Source organism: Marmota monax, unplaced genomic scaffold (genome assembly GCF_021218885.2).
Source record: "Marmota monax isolate L192 unplaced genomic scaffold, Marmota_monax_Labrador192_F-V1.1 WCK01_AAM20220418_F8-fsc00008, whole genome shotgun sequence".
Taxonomy (NCBI): Eukaryota; Metazoa; Chordata; class Mammalia; order Rodentia; family Sciuridae; genus Marmota; species Marmota monax.
Genome location: NW_026694432.1, coordinates 21,779,576 through 21,800,787, shown reverse-complemented (window position 1 = coordinate 21,800,787; position 21,212 = coordinate 21,779,576). Strand labels below are relative to the sequence as shown.

The 21,212-nt window shown below is 49.4% G+C and overlaps 1 protein-coding gene across 2 annotated transcripts; it reads right to left on the bottom strand.

Annotated features, from left to right (window-relative positions):
* Nucleotides 1-13,552: 13,552 nt before the first annotated feature.
* Nucleotides 13,553-21,142, bottom strand: Syf2 (SYF2 pre-mRNA splicing factor). Of its 2 annotated transcripts, none has more exons than XM_046469452.2 (7): nt 21,000-21,142; nt 20,685-20,795; nt 18,047-18,172; nt 17,216-17,333; nt 16,791-16,881; nt 15,421-15,519; nt 13,553-13,984 (listed from the first exon to the last, which is right to left on the bottom strand). In XM_046469452.2, the coding sequence occupies exons 1-7, from the start codon at nt 21,024-21,026 to the stop codon at nt 13,819-13,821; spliced, it is 738 nt and encodes a 245-aa protein (XP_046325408.1). In that variant the 5' UTR covers nt 21,027-21,142; the 3' UTR covers nt 13,553-13,818. The 2 variants fall into 2 exon arrangements, with proteins under 2 accessions (XP_046325408.1, XP_046325409.1); XM_046469453.2 differs by having other exon boundaries at nt 20,685-20,792; nt 21,000-21,099.
* Nucleotides 21,143-21,212: the final 70 nt, after the last annotated feature.

Genomic DNA, 21,212 nt, shown 5'->3' with positions numbered 1-21,212 from the left:
AGCCTGGCTTCTGCAGCTGTTCGGCACCACTTCCTTCCCCCACCACCTGGCAGGCAGCAGGCGCAGGGCCCACCTCCAGCCCAAGCCCAAGGACCCCGGCCTGCTCTCCACGGGCTCCAGAGTCTCCAGGGCGGGGCCAAGGGCAGCAGGCACACAGGACACCGCGGGCCAGGCGGCACTTCAGGGCCCAGCGAGGCTGGCAAAGGCTGCCCATCTGGGCCAGGCCTGTCGCAGTCAAGGCTCTTAGAGGGGAAATCCCGAGTGGCTCAGGCACAAGGAGAGCATATGGAGGCCCCGGGGCCCCAGGGAGAACCTCAGCAGAGACAAGGGAAGGCCTGAGCCTTCCCACCCCAGCCCCCTGCTCCCAGCAGCACCACGTGGCCGGGAACATACACCTCCAGGCTGTGCTTCTTGTCTGGAGGGCACAGGGACCCCCAGGGTCCCCTCACTCAGGGCCCCGTGTGCACCTGGGCTCCTCCTGAGCATCCCTCTGCAGGGCGAGGGCTTGGGCAGAGCTAGAGCCTCTCCCTCGCTCCCCGCCCCCCAGTTCCCATCTTCCCGCCCCCAGCTGTGTCCCTTCCGCTGTCAGAATTGTTGCTCATTCTGTCACTGTCCTGTGCGTGGCCCCAGGCCCCACGGACCTGCCCGTCCCACGGACACCCCTGCCACCGCAGCCGTGCCAGCTTCCGCGTCACCATCACCCAGGCAGCTGGCTCTCGGGACCCTTCCAGTTCAACAGGTAAAGAGCCCTTGCACCTTGGTCCCTCGGCCCCGCGTCTCCTAGGTGCTCCTCAGAGCTCACAGTCCAGGGACCGCCACGGCCTGACCACGGCTTCTGGCACTTCTGGCGAAACCCCTCAATTTAACCTAATGGACTAAATGGGGAGCCATTTCTATATGATTAATTAATCAGGGTCCTACGAGGAAGGATAATAATATAACTACTTAAGTCCGTCTGTGAGGCCCCGCTGCCAGGCTATAAAAAGAGCATCCAGAATAGCACAGGAAGACCAGCAGGATGGGGGCGCTCTGACCAGCCCCAGGCTTTGCTGCGGGGAGGGTCCAAGCCCAAGGTCCAACTGGTCGACCTGCGCCCCTGAACTGTTTCCCCCTTTACGTTGGTGGAAGGATTGACGTGTTTGTCCGGGACGTGGTGGAAACTCAACAGATGCAATATCTGAAAATTGCCCGGGACAAAAGAGACTCAGAATACATGGAAAATGTTGCTCAAGAAATTCCGGCACAGACGCTCATGCTAAGGGTGTAAACAAGTGGAAACAACGTTGTCGTTTCGAATGGAGCCCCTTCGGTTTTATTAGCAAATGTCGACTCGTTGTCTGCACTTTTTTCTTTTTTCTTTTCTTTTCTTTTTTTTTGGTGGTGCTAGGGATCAAACCCAGGGGTGCTTTACCACTGAGCTACATCTTCAGCCCCCCTTTTTGTTTTATTCTGACATAGGTTCTTACCAAGTTGCCCAGGCTGACCTTGAACTTGACCTCCTCCTGCCTCAGCCTCCAGAGTCACTGGGATCACAGGCTTGACCCTCTGCACTTTTCCTCTGCACCCCACCTCCAGTCTTCTGAAAGCAAGTGCTCAAAATTTTAAGCAAATGTACATTAAAACCCCAACAAGCACAGTCTTGGTTCATTATAAGAGTTGGGCTTTGCAGATGAGTAAATGACAAACGCATAAAGGTGACTCTAGTCAGTAGAGTTGCTGGTGCATCTTTTTAAAATATTTTTTAGTTCTAGTTGACACATTACCTTTATTTTACTTATTTATTTTTATGTGGTGCTGAGGATTGAACCCAGGGCCTTGCACCTGCTAGGCAAGTGCTCTACTGCTGAGCCACAACCCAGCCCTGGACATTAGCATCTTCAATGATGGCTGCAAGCCTCTCGGTGCCTCCCCCTGCCCCAGCAGGCCAAGCCTCTCCCCCCGTACCCCTCCTTTTCCCTTCCCCCTCCCCCGAATCTCTTGGCCATTTCCCTTCTCTGGGTCTCCCACCTGGGTCCCTCGCATGTCCTGGGCATGGTGCTCAATCCCTCAAGGCCTTGCTAGATAATCCCTTCATCTATGGCTACACCTTCTTCTGCAAAGGACCAGACAGGAACTATCTGAGGTTTTATAGGCCACACCGTCTCCGTGGAACTTCTAGACTCTGCCGCTGTATCATGAAAGCAGCCACAGGTAGCATGGGATGAGTGTGGCCGTGTATCAATAAAACTTTATTTACAAACACAGTGATGAGTCTGTTAGCTCTCAGGACTTTGTGCACCATAACGGTGAATCTCCTGCATCTGGAGGCTCACTGCTGTTCCATCAGGGGCTTTCCCTACTTTACCCCCAGACATGATTAATGAGGGACATGCTAGACACTGGGGACATTCCACGGTAAAAGCTACCTGAGACGTGGTGTCTTCTGATGTCTCTCCGTCACCACATATGCCCACCACACAGGGCCACCTACGACGCTGGCAGGTTGTGGAAAGTCCTCTCGCTTTGACTGGATCAGGATCCCTCAAGCCTGAGAGTGCAGCAGAATCTCCCAGAGAGCTTGTTAATACAGGGCGCTGGGGCCCGCTCCCAGGGATTCTGAATCAGGGGTTATGAGGTGGAGCCAAAGAGTTCCCATTTCTAACAAATCCCCCCAGATGGTGCTGAAGCTGCAGCCCCAGGACCACCCTTTGAGAACCCCTGGGCTGTATGTTTAAAACAATCTAAAGGTGTACTGCCACCTAGTGGGCAGTTCCTGGTACTGCCCTATGTCTACAATCCCTTCAATTCTAAAGTGTACAAAAATGACACATCCTTTGTCACGGAGAAGAATCAAATTCACAAAGCCAATTTGTCATTTGTGTACTTGGGATTCCATAACCGTACTCCAAGCTTCTTTAAAGAAATGAGGTGTCACATTATTTACAATAACATGGCAGTGATTTTTAAATCAACTTAAACTAGAAACAGATTATTTTCCACCAGGGGAAAAACACTTTAAATATCTAAATAGAATAGAACTGCTGCTGGCTCTGTTCTCTGGCCACTCTCCCACTGCCAGATGCACATACCTCTTCTGAAAAGCGAATCCACGCCCCGGCCCTCCAACCCGCTTGGGCAACCACCCTGACCTGGTGTGGCCCATGAAATCCAGCAGGAGACCAGTGGAAACCAGCTGCAGCTTCTGATCTCGGCACACACAGAACCGCAGCGGCGACAGCGGTCCCTGCTCATAGGCAGCCTTATGAACACTTGCCACGTGGCAGGGAAAGCAAAATGGAGACCTCTCTCTGGATTTCACTCCTTGTGCCATATTTATATTTACCCAAATTTGTCGCCAATTCCCACTGCCCAGTATTTCCACACACGCACGTTTTTTAAAAATTTTTATTTTAGTTGTTGACGGACCTTTCTTTTATGCATGTATTTCTATGCGGTGCTGATGATGGAACCCAGGGCCTCCCACAGGTCAGGCAAGCTGAGCCCCAGCCCCAGCCCCATGCACCCTGAGGTGCCCCAAGCGCCATCGCCCACTCCCACCTACCCATCCCAGGGAAAGACCTGGGTGGCCAACTCCATGCAGCACAAAATAAAGGGGACCGTGGTCCCCGGTTGCAGATGACTCGCATTCCACGCTTGGTGGGCAGCTGGATTTCTGTCCGCGTGCAGAACTGTATTAGGACCCTGCTACGAGGATGTACCAGGAGAACGGAAATGACAGGGACCGGAATGGTTTTTGGTGCCAGCAGTTTCTATTTGATCTCCAGATGTGAGGCAGCTGACGGCTAATTAGTCTGACTTAGATCTTCACAGACCCCTGCCCTCCACACGTGCCGCGGCCACGCTGGTGTGACAACGCAACTGTCTGATTGAGGTCTCTCTGGAATGAACACACGCGTGACCCCTGAGGACTCTGGAGCCCCAGCACGTGGACCATCTGGTGAGACGGTCTCTGTCCTTCCTGCCTGACAGGTCGTGAAGTGACATTCTTTAGTGGAGTGGCTGATGGCGTCCTGACGGGGCTGGAGCAGGTTGATCAGCTTCAGGTTTCAGAGTCCGAGGCCACCATTAAGGCCGACCTCCGTGGTCAGAGCTACTGGATGTGGATTCGGTGGCTGCTAATGAAACAGCGATCGCGGTGCCTTCGCTGGCGGAATGTTTGCAAGGAATGAAGAGCAGAGCAGGTCGGGAGCCTGGGGCCGAGAGGGACCCGCAGGGAGGCAGGCGGGCGGCCTCCTCCCATCTCCCAGTCCCCTCTCCCTTCTTCCTTGATGGCTCCAGCGTCCCAGCTCTCAGGGACTGCAGGAGTGCCGAGACCCGCGGAGGACTGAGCTAACGGGGCCGTGGCACCATGCTGCGGGCCTGTGATCTTCAGGAGCACCCCGTGAGGTGCCACTGTCCTGCTCCTTCCTTCACAGGTGACGCGTCTGAGGCTCAGGGACATAAAGTGATCCGAGAAGACCCACTCTGGAGTCCGTGCTTTAACTGCCACCCACACTCGAGTTCTGGGCTGTGCTTGTCCTCCGCCATCCATGGCCACCAAGAATGTGGTCTGGGGAAGAGTGGACATGTGACCTTCAGTTTCCTGGAGGGTGACTGGAATTACAATTCACTCCCCCTGAACCCGGAGCATGACTTCATGGTGGACTAACGTGGAGTCCTGGCCCCTTGACTTTGGGCTTGGCCCTGGGACTAGCTTTGGCCACTGAGACGGTTCACGGTGACTCAAGTAGAGGTTTGAACCGTGCCTGTGCTATTGGTGGCCCCCTAGTGCCGGCGGGCCTCAGGACGTGGGTTGACCCAAGCTGGACCTGAGGCCTAGATCCACCCCCTGCCTTCATGAGCAGATCCCGCCCGTGACACTGTTCCAGGCCATGGGACACCAGGAAACCTTCCAGAATCGATGGAGCCTCAGAGGAGAAGTGTCCCTGTCCTGCCCCCTCCTGTTCCATGGACACTGGTGTGGGGGCACCATGCCTGGTGCTGGCACCACCTGGTGACCACAGGGTACAAGCACAAAGACAAAGGTCAGTCCACCCAGGATGCCCAACGAGAAACAGTCCCCGATGGTCACTGAGTCAGCCACCTGCACACTTTTCTATTAAAAAGAAGAAAAAGAAAAAAAAAAGCAATGTCTCTCTGTTCCCGCTGCAGCCTGGGGATCCTGGGTCACAGTCAACGCCATCGCCAGTGGCTGTGACTTTCTTAAAAAAAAAAAAAAAAAACTTTATAAATGCCACATCCCCAGCCCCTCTCTTTTTATTTAAATTGGCCACCACCACCAATGGCAGAAGGTCCTTGCTCATACTGATCATCGCACTGTGGCCCTCTCCTTGGCCGGGGCAGGGCAGAGCTGCCCGTGTGGGAAGCAGCTTCACTGGAATCAGCTCCTGGACGGGAGCCGCGTCTCCTTGAGGCTCAGGTTCAAGGCTCTGTGCTCCCTGCTCCTCCACCGGCTCTGCCCCTGGCCTCCGGCCGCTCCTGGCTCCCCTCCCGGCTCCACCTCTGGGCTCTGGCTGCCCCCGCTGCCTCCCTCCTCCCGTGCTCCCCACATGCTGTCATGGTGTGAATGTGGGCAGTGTCCCTGGGCTGGCGCTCTGGGAGGGACTGTGGGCCTTCAGGAAGCAGAGCCTTGGAGGAGGCCCCTGGGTCATGGGAGAAGTGTCCTAGGGGCGCTGTGGGACCCAGTCTGTCTCCTCTCTCCCTCCTTCCTTCTCCCCAGCTTCTTGGCTCCAGCCGTGAGCACTGGCTCCAACGCACGTTCTCCAGGTTGCGCTGCCCTCACCAAAGCCCCAACCAAGGGAGCTGCCCAGCCTTGGACTCAGCTTCCAGAACCGCGAGCCAAAATGAACCCCTCTTGGCTTCCCAGGCAGCCCGCGTCGGGTTTGTTACAGTGACGGGGGGCTAACTGATACAGCCAGCTCCCGGCCCCAGGGATGCCCCCCTCTGGGAGATGCCCCCCCTCTGGGAGATGGCCACCCTGACCACTTTATTTGAAGCCATACCCACCCCCCTACAAACCTGCAGTGCCTCATCTTGGTCTACTATTTTGTTTTGTCCAGTATCTAGAAGCTCCCGCCATGGTCTATAGTTGGGCTGTTTATTGTGCTCATCTCTTGTTGTTTCTGCCTGGTCCAATGTCCCTGAAGACAAGGGGCGGGTTTCGTAGACAGAACCAGGTCTCTAACGCTTTCTGCCACCGAATGGGTGTTCCGTGGAGCTTGCCAGGTGAGAATGGAGGTGATTACTGTTCCCCCAGGGGGGCAGTTGCCTGTGTCTATGGGGAATCTGTTTTCTGCTTTTTCCAGGGGCCTCCTGGAACTCACACCAGCCTGGGGTGTCTGTTTTGTTACTAAAGATTGAACCCAGAGGCGCTTAACCACTTGGCCACACCCCCAGCTCTTTTTCTTATTTTGAGACCAGGTCTCTCTAAGTAGCTTAGGGCCTCACCAAGTTGCTGAGGCCGGCTCTGAACTTGCAATCCTCCTGCCTCAGCCTCTCTGGCTGGGGGGTTTTGTGAAGGCCACACAGCCTGCTCACCAAACAGACCTTCCACACCCCACGGAAGTCTTTTCGTGATTTAGTTACAAACAGAAGCCACAGCAGCTCTGTTGAGATATAATTCACTGACCATAAAATTGAAACTTCTAAAGCACATGGTTCAGTGGTTTTTAGTGTTCACGGGGTTGTGCAAGTGTCATCACAGCATAATTCTAGAATGTTTTCATCACCCCAAAAGGAAACCCCATGCCCCCTCGCAGTCAGGCCCCACCCTCCCTCTCCCACCTCACCCAGCCCCTGGCAACCTCTAATCTACTGTCTGACTTTCTGGATTTACCTGTTCTGGACATTTCCTATCCATGGAATCATGCAGTATGTGTGGTCTTCTGTGCCTGAATTCTCTCACTTAGCAAAATGGTTTCCATGTTCATCCATGTCATAGCTGCATTCCTTTTTATGGCTGAATAATATTCCACAGAATGGATATACCACATTTTATTTATCCGTTCATCAACTGACGATGGGCATCTTACACTTTTTGGTGTGATACATTGTGTTGCCACGAACGCTCACTTTCTAGTTTTTAATGCAATCACGTCTTCAGTGTTCTTGGGTGCACATGGAGGAATAGAATTTGAGTGAGGGGTGCAGCTGAGTGGTAGCGCACTTCCCTAGTGTGCATGAGGCCCTGGGTTCAATCCCCAGCACTGGGAAAAAAAAATGTTTTTCTAGGAGTAGAATTGTCGGGTCACATGGTCACTCTATGTGTAACCTCTGAGGAGTGGCCAGGCTGCTTCCCAGGGTAGCCGCACCTTCCACGTTCCTGCCCGGCAGTCCCGGTTCTCCACACCCTCCCTACCCTGAGCCTCCATCTTTTTTATTACAGCCAGAATCTCATTATAGTTTTTCTCTGCATTTCCCAAAGGGCTAATGCTGTTGAGCATCTTCTCATGGTTCATTAGTCAAATATCTTCTTTAGAAAAATGTACAGACATCAGTTTAATCTTACTTTACAGTTTAACTTAGTGTAAATTTTTGCATTGCAAAAAAAAAAAAAAATCCCTGACTAAGCCATAGGCCACTGTTGTAGAACACCTGTATCCATTACAAGGGAAAGGTGCCCCCGTGTTCTGTATTCCTGGTACATCTGGCAGAAGAAAGAACCAGTCCAAGTTGAGCAAAAGTGTATTCAGAATTAGTGAAAAGATTAAATTCTAAATTTTTTTAAATATTTCTTTGTCTTCTCTTAATTACGTATAGTAAGGGAAACTAATTTCTTCTGTGCAGCCATGAGCCACCATGCGGTACCGGCAGCCACGCACCCGTAGAAGATGGCAGAACTGTGAGAATATGTGGCCTGGTGCCTTGCTCCGTGGCTCCTGCCTGTGATCCCAGCAACTCAGAGGCTGAGGCAGGAGGATGGCAGGTTTGAGGCCAGCATGGGCCACTTAGCAAGACCCTGTCTCAAAATAAAAATTAAAAGGGACTGGGGAGGTGGCTCAGGGATTGAGCGCCTCTGGTTTCCATCCCCAGTACCACACACAAAAAGATTCGTACTTCCCACCCCTTACCACCACCAAATCGGAGGATGCAATTTCTACAATAACTGTAGATTCATATTACAGCTGATAAAAATTATTACTATTATTACTATTATTATTATTAAATCTCCATAACAAAGCCTCTGGCTTGTAAGAAGACTGATTTTGAAATCACACTCCTGGGCTGACACAAGGGGGCGCTGAACACCTGCCCTGGCCACTGTCAACGGCTCCCGGTTTCCCTCCCACCCTGTTCCCACGCTCCCTGAGCACACTGGCTCTCAACAGCAGGTGAGGACAGGCTGGTCTTATTTGAGAGCTTTTATTATATTAATAAGAAGAATCCTGCCAAGTTAGGATTCTTCTTAAAATGGGGTCCTTTTACATTTCGGTGTGTAAAATGAACAACTTCCATACTTTCTAAGGTGTGTTTCTGAGATTGCTGAGTATTTTTGCATCTGTGCTCAATGGTCTGCTCCCAACGTAAGAAATACATACCTTTCCTGGGCACAGGGGCACAGGCCTGTAATCCCAGGACTTGGGAGGCTGAGGCAGGAGGATCTCAAGTTGAAGGCCAGCCTCAGAAACTTAGAGAGGTCTTTGGCGACTTAGGGAGACCCTGTCTCAAAATAGAAAGTCGAAGTGGCCTGGGGTGTGGCTCAGTGAAATTCAGTTTGGCGTGACCTTGGTCTGGAGGGGAGGAGGACGCAGGCCCAGGATAGGAAGGGTTCGTGGGGCTGATACGGATATCTGACCAGTTGTAATTCTCCCCGTGCCCACGATGGCCAGGCATGGGTCTAAGCACCGGACGCTCTGGGGAAACTGAGGCACCGAGCGGCTGAGTGATGATGGGGACTGATCTGTGTCCTCCCCAAAGTCCTGTGCCACCTTAACCCCCCCACGTGACCGCACCAGGAAACAGAGCCTTCCCATATGGTGGAGGCTCAGAGAGGGTGAGGGAGGTCATGGGTGGGGCCCTGACCAGCAGAGCCAGTGTCCTTATAGGAGGACCAAGAGTCACCAGGGGTTTAAAAGCACTGAGAAAAGCCACATGAGGACCCAGGACACGGAGAGGAGGCAGCCACCTTCTGGATGGACAGGGAGGCCTCGCTGACCCTCGGGCCAGCACCTTGACCTTGACTTGCAGCTGGACCTGTGGCCACTCTGGGGTGTGGTGCGAGCCCCTCCCCAGGCAATGGAAGCTCTGTTGGCATCCTGGCCACAGGGCACCTGCGTCTGTGCTTTTACTAGCTGTCACCCAGCAGAAGGACGGGGTAGGACGGAGTCCTCCTGGGGACACGGCGGTGACCACAGGAACTGCCTACACGCACGGCTCCCAGTGCTGGCCGTGGAGTGACCCGGGCACCGCCAGCAGCCCATGAGGTCAGCAGGACCAGCGCGTCTCACCCGGGTCCTGGGAGAGTCCCCCAGAGCCCCAGCCCCTGGGCTCCCCGGCCAGCTCCACAGCTGGGGGACGGAGGCCCTTCCGCCTGGCCAGACGCCGTGGACTGTCCCTCCACAGAGACGCCAAGGTCAAGCCAAGCAAGAGCAAAGCCCCGCTTCTGTGTGGAGCCCCACCGCCCCCGTCTGGGTTTCCATTCTGCCTCCTGTTTAGTTTTAGGTGGTTCCTGTCTCTGTCTCTCCACCAGCCTCGTCCTCCCACCGGCCTTGCCCTGTGGCGTGTGTGTCACCTGCTTGGGTCTGTCCAGCAGGAAGTAGGTTTTTCCATCTCACACACTGGGACTGCCTCATCTAGAAGTTCAATGTGGGTCTTTCATATATATATATATTTTTTTTTTTTTTAAAAACTGGGGATTGCTAAGAGGCGTTTTGACTACATCCCCGACTCTATTATTATTATTTTTTTTTTTTTTTACTTTGACAACAGGTTCTTGCTAAGTTGCTTGGGACCTTTTTAAGTTGCTGAGGCTGGTCTTCAATTTGCGATCCTCCTGCCTCGGCCTCCCAAGTCACTGGGATTGCAGGTGTGACCCACTGTGCCCGACTCCTCAACCCCTCGATCACGTCGGATACAGTTATAATTTTGGATTCCTGTCAATGGGTTCTAACGTCTGTGTCAGTTCTGGTTAGTTTAAATTGAAGGGTTATTTTTCTTCTCTTTATGCTTCCTCTTCCCTGTTTGAGCGTGGAAGATTTTGTGCTATCACATACTGACCGTCTCTGGGTTTCTCAGTGTCCTCTGGTCCTTGTTCTGGAGTGCACTGACTTGCGTGGGAACGGTTTGATTCCTCCCGGTGTGTCTGTTAAGATCTGTCTGACAAGACCCAAGCAGAGTTCACCGGGTTCAGTATTCTCCAGACTGAGGCAGGAACCTCTCACTAGTCACTCCATGCCACGTTGCTACGGATTGGATACGTGTCCCCCATAAGCCCGCGTGTGAAAGGCCTGTCTGCTGCCCCTGGTGGGACTGGGTGGAACCACCAAGAGGTAGGACCTACTAGGACCCTAGGTCATGGGGGATGTGCCCTACAAGATGTTTGTGGAACCCTGGTGTCTTCCTCTTCCTCTCCTGCACTGTCCAGCCACCATGAGCCCAAAAGCAATGGGTCGACCACCATGTACTGAAACCTCCAAACTGTGGACCAAAATAAACCTCTCCTCTTTATAAGCTGATTGTCTCAGGTATCTTGTTATAGTAATGGAATTGGCCTAACACACCCATTGAATTATGAAATTTTTTATTTCGCCTGATGGAAAAAACACTATTCCTGGCCCCTCACAAATGCCAAGTTCTAATCCCTCTGATCCTTTCAGGTGGTTCTTTCTCAGGAGAGAAAACTCCTTTTATACACAGCAGATCCATACTCTACCTACATGTAGGGGCCTTCTGTGGGTTCTCTGCATTGCCCCCCTGCAGCTGGCCTGCACTTAGCTGTCACCACCCTGGTCTTCCTAGACTTTCTAGCTCTATCTCAACTAAGGGACTCCACCGGCTTCTGTGTGCCACAGCCTGGAAGCTCTCCAAAGAAGCTGCAGCTCTCCTCGGGAATCACTGTCCTTCTGTCTCGTTTCTGGTATTTTGAAAACTCTTGTTTCACTAAGCTATCTTTTGTTGTTGCAGGAAAGGAAATCTGTTTCTCCATTTGGGTTAGAAGCAGAAGTCTCCTGTTTATTTTTTTTTCCTTTGATACTGGGGATTGAACTCAGGGGCACTCAACCACTTGAGCCACGTCCCCAGCCCTATTTTGCATTTTGTTTAGACACAGGGTCTCACTGAGTTGCTTAGTGCCTGGCTTTTGCTGAGGCTGGCTTTGAACTTGCGATCCTCCTGCCTCAGCCTCCCGAGCCGCTGGGATTACAGGTATGCGCCACCGTGCCTGGCTTCAATTAGATTTTATAATTTTCTTCACATTAATCCTATGTTTTTCTCTTTAAGTTTATACTAAATATGATTTTTGTTAATAGCATAACTAGACTATTTCCTTGGTCTCTTTTGTAGTCACTTATTTCTAGAGAAAAAAACTATAGGTATTTGCATTTAATCATTTAATGTGCTGACATCAATCCTGAAATTAAACCATGCAGAGGTCATAAATTTATTCAACAGTAACAGTAATTTCCCTCTGAGCCGCAAGGGAGGGCGCCCAGGGTCTGCAGGCCTCCACAAGCGCTCCGCCCTGGGCGCCGCTCCCCTTTCTAAACTCTGAAGTGTCCACTACTAACAGAAGTGGCCAGCATTTGTGGGAGGGAGTGCATGTGTGTGTTACCACACACCAAAGTGTACATAGGAAAGTGACAGGTAGATGTTTAAGGCTAGAGCAGAAGCTGAGCAATGCAAACATGGACCATCTCATCCTCCTCTGCACATTCTTGTGTTTATGCTTATTACTTCATGGCACAAAATGGCTGCCACAACTCCAGGCCTCATGTATGTGATCCAAGCAGGAAGAAGAAATGGGAAAGAAGGAAGAGGAAAGCAGGAACCAGCTTTCCCAAATCAAGAAAATTAAAAAAAAAAAAAAAAAAAATCAGGAAAGCAAAAGATTTCTCAAAATAAAATTTCATTTATTAGCCAAAACTAATGACATATTAACACCTACCACAACAAGTCAGTCTGGGAAAGCAAGTGTTTAACTGGAAATATTACCTCAAATTCACAAAGTTTCAGGGCTCTGTTGGTGATAAAGGAGAAATAACACTGGGCAGGATATTGACGTGCTCTATGAGCTAGTCTTGTGTTCTTGGAATGAACCTGAGTCATGGTGAACTGGTTGTTTTCTGGTACTGCAGATCGAACCTGGGGTACTCTGTGACTGAGCCACATCCCCAGGCCTTTTATTATTATTATTTTTATTTATGTATTTATTTTTAATAAAAGCTGCCCTCAAACTTTGGATCCTCCTGCCTTGGCCTCCTGAGTAGCTGGGATTTCCAGCTCGCACCACCACACCCGTCTTTGAACTGTTCTTTTAAATACATACCATGTTCTATTTGACAATATTTTGAAAGCTTTTTTTTAAATACCTTTATTTATTTTATTTATTTTTATGTGGTGCTCAGGATTGAACCCAGCACCTCTCACACGCTAGGTGAGCGCTCTATCGCTGAGCCCACACCCCAGCCCCTCTTGAAAGCTTTTTAGGGCTTCTCTAATATTCAGGATCAAAGGACTTGAACTAAGGTAGTAGAAATGGGAACAGAAAGATTGAGACATAATCAATACATTTTCAGAAGCATCAAAGCCCGACAGACCTGCCGGCGGAGAAAGAAGACCCCAGGCAGCAAATGCACAATTGAGCAGGGAGGGGCTCGCAAGGGCCTTGAGTGTGAAACCGACCGAAGCATTGATTCGGACTGAATTCAGAATATCCTCATTAGCAATTTAGTGTTGTGATCAACATACAAACAACACCGTCTGGCTTGGGTGAAGATGGAGTGGTTGCTGTGCTGCCAGTTCTCGAGTCTTTCAGGGACACATGCTGCGAAGCTCCCACTGACGCATCTGGGACCACCTTAAAACGACAGGGGAGCTCCAGAGAAGCTTCCACAGAAGGCACGATGGGCAAGACTGGCCCAGAGCGGGTGCTGGCCCGGCCCAGGCGTTTGGACGCACAGCTCCCCTTTCCCTCTGAGCCTCCGGGACCTGCAGGCCTCAGCAAGCACTCCGCCCTGGGCGACGCTCTCCTTTCTAAACTCTGAAGTGCCCGCTACTAACAGGTAGGCAGGTATTTGTTTTACATGATAAAGGAGGAATTCTATTCCACAGCAGTTAATTGTTCTTTTAAAAGGGAACTACCTACACATGGTTGACACTCGCAGGAGGACAGCGCTGTCCCTGCACTTGGTCCTGGGCAGCCCTGGGTGGGCCGCACCAGCCCTCCCGAGCCGACTGCCACCTGCACTGTCCTCGGCTTCAGAGTTCTCAGCCCCAGTGGCCCCACAGCCCAGCTCTAGATCCTGTCAAATCCACCATGATATTCACACCACGGACTGCACCTGGGCGCTGCCAGCATCGAGCTCAAAATCCTTCAAAGATTAGACCATCATACACGTTTAAGATACATAGAAAAATAATATAATTAGGATTTATACAAAGTAGATTTTTACAAAACAACTTCACTACAAGAAATACATCTCAGATCCAAGCACAAAAACGTGAAGTCTACGTGGAAGTGCACGGGGAAGAAAGATGTTTATTGTGGAATGCTGAGTGGGGAGGCAGAGGCTGAGTGGGGAGGCGGAGGCCGAGCTCTGGTTTACTGGGACAGCTGGGAAGAGACTTTCCATTTCTCACTCCGCCCTCCAGTTCCTGAAGGGATCAGACAGCCGTCCCTCTTTCCAGGTTCTGCTTGGTCTCGGCCGTGTACTTCCCATAGAACCGCTCGGCCTTCTTGTTGAACTTGGCGTTCCTCTCGTTGATGTAGTCGATGTCTGCGTCATCGTTGTAGGGACGTCTCCGGCTATATTTGTCTCGTTTTTCAATTCTGGGGAAAAAAACATTTTTAAAGTTCAAAACCACCTTCTGTTTTGATCTGAGTAACGAAAGGCAGGCACATTCACGGAAGGGGCTCTGCTGCCCACCCCCACAGGCAGACAGTGAAGAGCAGAACCAGCGCTCAGTGCCCAGGATGCTCAGTGCCCAGGATGCTCAGTGCCCAGGGCGCTCAGTGCTCAGGGCGCCGGTCAGGAGCGGGTCAGTCTCCACCAACTTTAAGCTGAAATTGCTAACCAGCAGCACAACCTCAGGTAGGAACCATGAAATTCATTAATACAAACTCCTCCTTAGACTCCGTCTAAATGAGCAATGACCCAGGGTTAGGAACTGAACAGATACCTTATGACTTAAAATAAGGTAATTATTATAATATTATTTATGTTAGTAACAATGACCCCGGTTAACCCGGTGCATTGCTATGTGCCAGACACAACAATAACACTTTACATATACAGTTCCTAAAGTTAAAACGTACTCTGCTCTACCTGGTATTCATTTCTATCAGTGTTAAGAAACACAGGTAAGTGGCTACGCGCCGCTGGATTCAATCCCCCGTATTAAAAAAAAAAAAAAAACAGGAAATTGGGCCAGGCTGGGCTCCACGGTACAGCACTTGCCTCACACATACGAGGCCCTGGGTTTGATCCTCAGCAGCACACAGAAATAAATAAATAAAGGTACTGTGTCCAACTACAGCTAAAAATATTCAAAAACAAAGTAAAAGAAACAAATAGAACGGCGGCACACTCACAGGACGCTCTTGTTTCTTCCAACATATAGTGCAGTGGGTGCTACATTGAAATCATTTTCTTTAGCTCTTCCTCCTCTGACTCTAACTGCTGTAGGGTAGGCCTGGAACGTCCCCGAAGCCCCTCGTAGGGAAAGCCTGGCACTCGCCTACAGTGCTTCTGGGAGGAGGTGGAATCTCTCACAAGCGGGGGGCTTAGCTGGAAAAGTCAGGTCACTTGGTGTGCCCTTAAAGGGACACCAAGATCCCAGCCCTTTCCTTCTCACTTGCACCTCGCTGCCTCCCCGATGAGGTGAAGAGGCTCCTGCATCATGTGGGCCTCCATCATCACCAGCTGCCACAACCCAGAGCAACAGGCCAGCAACCGTGGACTAAAACCTCGGAAACGTGAGCCAAAATAAACCTTTCCTCCTTGTAACTTGTCTCAACTCTTTGTACCAGTGATGGAGAGCCGACACATGGTGGTCAGATTCCATCAACATGCGTATCTCTATTCCGGATCCTGGGGACTGAATCCACATGGCTGCCCATCCTCAAAACCACTGAGGATCCGAGGCCAGACAAGAGCAAGTGTCGTTTCTGCCTATTTAACTCTCTCGAAGCACAACGGCCTGAGACACACGCCAAGCCCACCCTGTCATTCAGCAGCGAACAGGCAGGCTGCTCTGAGGACTCACTGTTTCTCCAGGTCCATGACCATCCTGTCAATCTCCTCTGTGGAAGGCACGTGTGTCCCATGAAGGAGGCTGTTGGACGTCGGGAAAAACTCTTCTCCACTGAAAAGACAGCAAAATGGACTTAAAACAACACCACAGATTTTCACTTTCAAATTTCGAACTAAATTACCACTCACGATCTCTCAGTGTGACAAGATATATACATACACTTACTGTAGCATTCTACTTTTAAATTAAAAAAAAAAAAAGATACAGAATTAGAAAGGACCTAAGAAATCACCTACTCCAACACCTTCATCCTTCAGATGCACAAGGCAATGGCCCCGCGTGAAAGGGCTCATCAAAGGCTGCAGAGTTGGGATTAGAGCTCTGAGCTCTGGATCTCTTTCCACTAAAGCAGTAGCCTTCAAGCTACAGTCATCACATGTTTTTGAAAACAGTTCTACTGGGACACATTCAGTCATTCACGGATCTCTATGGCTGCTTTCACACTGCACTTGCACAGGTGAGCAGCTATGAACGAGACCACATGGCCCGAAAAGCTCCAAATATCTACTATCTGGTCCTTTATTTAAAAAAACAAAAACAACAACAACAAAAAAAACACCCCACCTGGGGTATGGTAACTCATATTTGTAACTCCAGAGACTCAGGAGGCTGAAGCAGGAGGATCGCAAATTTGAGGCTAGCCTCAGAAACTTACTGAGACTCTGAGCAACTCAGTGAAATCCTGACTCAAAATAAAAATGGTTGAGGATATAGCTCAGTAGTACAGAGCCCCTGGGTTTAATCCTTCAAACCAAAAAAAAAAAAAAAATTCACCCACCCCAGCACTAAAGCTTTCTGCCTCATAAATAATATCTATCTGTGCTAATCTGGGTCTTAGCTATCAACACTCAGAATGCCAGCTTGAAAGAGAAACAAGTGGTTAGTTTAACTGCAACAAAGTGAACAACAGCCAGGCCATGTGAGTGTGGGTGGCACATACCACAACCTCAGAGACTGGGAAGGCAGAGGCAGGATTGCAAGTTCAAGGCCAGCCTCAGCAACTTAGTGAAATCCTGTCTCCAAAAAAAAGAATAGGGACGCAGCTTAGTGGTACGGCTCGCCTGGGTTCTAGCCACAGTGTGTGTGTGTTGGGGGGGGGGGGGGGGGCGGTGTGGATGACGAGGCTTAACTGCTATCAACTGAATCATAAATAGTGCTGAAAAAAAAAGAGACCATTCCTAGGAGCTGCTAATAACCCACAACTCAGCATAAAGTGTGCCAGTATTTACACCCTTGTATGTGTAGGTGTGTGCACATATAACCACATAAATACACGCAGCCCCCAAGATGAGAAAACAACATCATAAAACCTATGGACTTACTGTTTTTCCCTCAGTCGCTCATAGGTTTCCATGTCAGGTTTGATTTGCTTTGTCAACCGATGATATTGGCGTAACTGGGCAGCAGCATAATCTAAAAATGAAATGAGAATCAGAGATGACATGTGTCCTTGTTTGGCCATTACTATTCAGAAAAAAATCAAATTGTCATTAAGTAACATGTGCACAGACACTAATCCATGGTCCCTTATCCGGAATATGCCGGTATAGACACCACAAAGAAGAACCAGGCTGAAGGCGCAGAGCCTTTTTTAGCTCCATCCTCTAAGTTGCATGTGCCTTTCCCTAGGGTTTAGGCCTCTCAGCAAACATTCCACGGAGGGAGGAAGCTCGAGCCTCCACTCAGTAAAGCAGAAGGCTGAGGCCAATGCTGTCTGACAGGCTTATTCAGGAAAGGTTAATTTTACCTGAAAATCCCAGGTCAGGATTTTTCCTTTTCTTTTTCCTCTCCCACCTTTCTGCATCTTCTGCACTGATCTCCAGCAACTTCACCTTCTCATAGTCTTCCCCTCTTGCTGCACACTCCTAAAAAGAAGAACAAACTGGTTCCCTCAATTATAATTCAAGCAATTACTTAATCTAAATCAGCAAAGTTTGAATAAAGACATTAAGCTAGGAAGGAAGTTCCTGTCCCTCAGTGTGGAAAGGTGTCCACAAGATGGACACAGTGGCATATGCCTGAATCCCAGCAGGATGGGAGGCTGAGACAGGAAGATCATGAGCTCAAAGCCAGCCTCAGCAATTAGTGAGGCCCTAAGCAACTCAGCAAGGCCCTCTCTCTAAATACGATATAAAAAAAGGGCTGGGAATATGGCTCAGTGGCTAAAGGCTCCTGGGTTCAATTCCCAGTACCCAAAATAAAGAAAAAAAAAAAAAAAGGGTGTCCACAGATGACCAACAGAAAAAAGACATTAAGCAATACTTTTTTAAAAATGATTGCTATATGAAAGAAATCTATGAATTTGATGTGGTATATAAGGGAGCATATGATACCTTTTAGTGTTTAAACAGGTATCAGACCCTATCTTGAACGTTTTGCATACGTTAACTCATTTAATTTATAATTAACTCAAGGTTAAATAACTAGCCCAAAGTGTGGCAGCCACAGAAGAGCAGAGCTAAGCTTTCAATTCCAAAACATTGGCTGCGGAGCCAGACTATCAGTGACCATGTTCCTGTCTCAATGCAAGAGAATGATGGAAGACGGAGCTCATGAAGACAGTGGAGTAGTTTCTGACCTTTTTCTTTTCTTCTTCCTGCAGTTCCCATTCTAAACGAGCCTTTTTGGCTTCCCAGTTTGCAGGCAACTTAAGTCTTTTATCTTCTTCCACAACTTCCTGGTGATTCAATTTACGAGCTTCATTCTAAAACCATAAAAAAAGTTTATCAGAAATACGAAAAGAAGGCACTAAAGTTGTAGCTCAGCGGTAGAGGCACTGGGTTCAATCCTCAGCACCACAAAAATATAAATAAAATAAAGGTATTTTGTCCATCTACAACTAATCTTAAAAAATATATATGAAAAGAAATCCAAATAGATCTTGCCTTTTTTGAGGAAATTCAGGAAAGACACGTTGTCACTCCCTTTCTACCCCAGGTGCAACAGTCAGCCATTACACGGTAGTCAGCTTTTTGTTGCTGTGACCAAAAGACCTGACAAGAACGACTCAAGAGAGGAAGTTTACTTGGGGCTCAATTTCTGAGGGTCAGTCCATGGCAGTCACTCCAGGGCTCTGGGCCCAAGGAAAGGGGCAGAAGGGTGTGAAGGAGGAAATCTGCTCAGTTCACGGCACTCAGGAAGGCGAGAGAAAGAAGCTAGAGACAAGACAAATCCTCTAAGGATATATCCGCCCCCTATACTTACCACTCTACAGTCCATTCAAATGATTAACCCATCAAATGATTAATCCACTGATGAGGTCACAGCTTTTATAACCCAATCTTCTTACCTCAGAGTATTGCTATATTGCCTAACAAATGAGCTCTTTGGGTGACATTTTCAAATCCAAACCACAACAGCCACCAAATGATCTTAAGCAAGGGAACAGCAGCCTAGTGAGGCATATCATCAAGAAAAATGCATCGGGCTGCACTGGTTTTCCATTCCAGAGCCTAGAAGTTAATATCAGATTTGCCCCTGTTTAGCCCTGTGGTCCCTTAAGTTGGATCAGAACAAGGTTTTACAAAGTGGGAGACCTATACCACAGGAGCACTGGAAAATATTCTACTTTTAAACCTCGAAATTCTGATCAGTTCAAAGAAAAAGACTTAATTTAGGGCTTAAGAACTTTAATACCTCTCTTAATATCCTAATCATTTCTAAGACTCCCCTACTTTTGAAACATTTTAAAAGTTTATTTACATTGAAAGCAATAAAAGGAACTTCCCATTTGAAGTACTAGTGAAGAATCGATTTTTAAAACAAAAATAAACGCATAAAACAAAATAAGTACATTTTCTTATACAAAACTGAAGTTGGATGTTTCTTAGGTCACGGGATGGTGGCAGGTAGTCCAGAAAGCCATATTTCCTATAGATTCCAGATAAGCTTTCATTAATCAATCCAAAGTAAATACTTAAGCATGTTTATGTGTTTATCAAATCAACTTTTCTGGACAGAGAGAGATACTCCTGGGGCTGGCAGCGCAGTTGAGTAGTACGACACTTGCCCAGTGTACACAAGGCCCTGGGTTCAATCCCCAACACCACCAAAATAGAACAAGTGCCAAGAGAGACACTGGTCTCAATTTCCACCCCTCATACACTCTTAGCTCTGGCAATGCCCTCTGGTTTGCCATCAAACAAAGTTGCATTTGTTGCATTGAAGGAGAGCACAAACCAAGGGGAACTTTTCAGTAAGAAAATGTTAAAAGAGACAGTTATAAAATATGAGTTTGTATCAGATGACTACAGTTCAAATTCAAGGCTTTGATTTGGGCATTGTCAAAGGCAGGGGCATTCTAGGATGAAGTAGCTTCAATTTTTAGATAGGAGACAGGAGGAACAGAGTAAGACTATAGTATATATATATGTATGGTAATGTATGTATATATAGTATATATATGTACGGTAATACAGTGAGTGGTGTTTGGTCACTTTTATGACCTAAACAGTCTTCTTCTCACTACAATATTTGGAGTGATGCCGAGGTTTTGTGGAAACATGGCCTAGTTGTCAGGCAGGCCACTCCAAGATCAAAGTCAGGGGATTTTTTCCTTTTCCAGTTCCAACTGTAGCCAGCTGTTTGCTGGACTCTTATCCCTAATATGAATTCTCCTCCTTTGCATGTGCTCCCTCCACTGAGTGTCTCTTCCTCCATCCCCTTTACTTGTCCGATGTCCTATTCTTTCAAACAGTGGTTTAGTGTCACCTCACTGGAGCCCCTAAAGCTACACTAATCTCTCCTCTGCACTCCCAAGGCACTTTATTCCTACCTCAAAACTGCATTTACTGCAGTATAATTTCTGGTTATAAGGTTTTGTCCTTAAATAAATAAATAAATAAGGTTGGTTCTCTACTTCAGAAGAGGCCTTCATCTAGCTGAACCACCACACTACAGAGTTTCAGCGGTTTGTTGATTGTTAGTCATATTAAAAAGCTCTTAATGACACGACACAGGTTTCTTCCAATTTCTAACTACATATTTCCTTAAGTAAAATGCACCGCTTGTTAGAGCCACAGAGCAGGGAGGCCACGAGTACCAGGCTCCCCAACTCAGCCCAGGCAAGTTAAATCCAGTGGGCGGGACGGGGAGCGAGCGATCTGATCTCGACGCGCTTTAGGGTCAGGAGCCGCCATGGGGAAGATCCAGCTCCGCGGTCTAACGAGTGCGGGGCCGGACGGGGGCAGGTCGGAAAGGGGCCCCGGGCTACTCACTCGCTTCAGATGCAGCTCCCGGAATTTGCGCAGCCTCTGTTCGCGCTTCTGGGCGGCCAGCTCCTCCGCCGCTGTGCGGAGCCCCTCCTCAGCGCGGTCCACCGGCACCTGCTGTGAGGAATCCCGCTTCAGGCCGGGCTCGGTTCCAGGCCAAGTCCCAGCGAGTCGTCAGCCCGGCCACGACCCCACTGGCGACAGACCCCGCGGAGTCTGCGCCTTCCTGGCCCGACGCCCAGGGCTCCGCCTCCATCACTGACCCCTACCTCACCGAAACTCACCAACAAAACCCTCCCAAGTAAGGCCGACAGCACTTACCAGTTCGACCTCAGCCGCAGCCGCCATTACAGCCTTATTTTTCCTATTTCCGGCAACAACACTGAGCACTTCCGTCAGCCTCTGGACAGCCCTCCTAAGCCCTGTCTACAGGCCACGCCCCTTCCGGGCGGCCTCAGGAACTTGGGACCAATCCCGGCCCCTTTTAACAGCGAGTTGTTAAAATTGGTCAAGGTTCTGCGCAGCCGCAGAAGG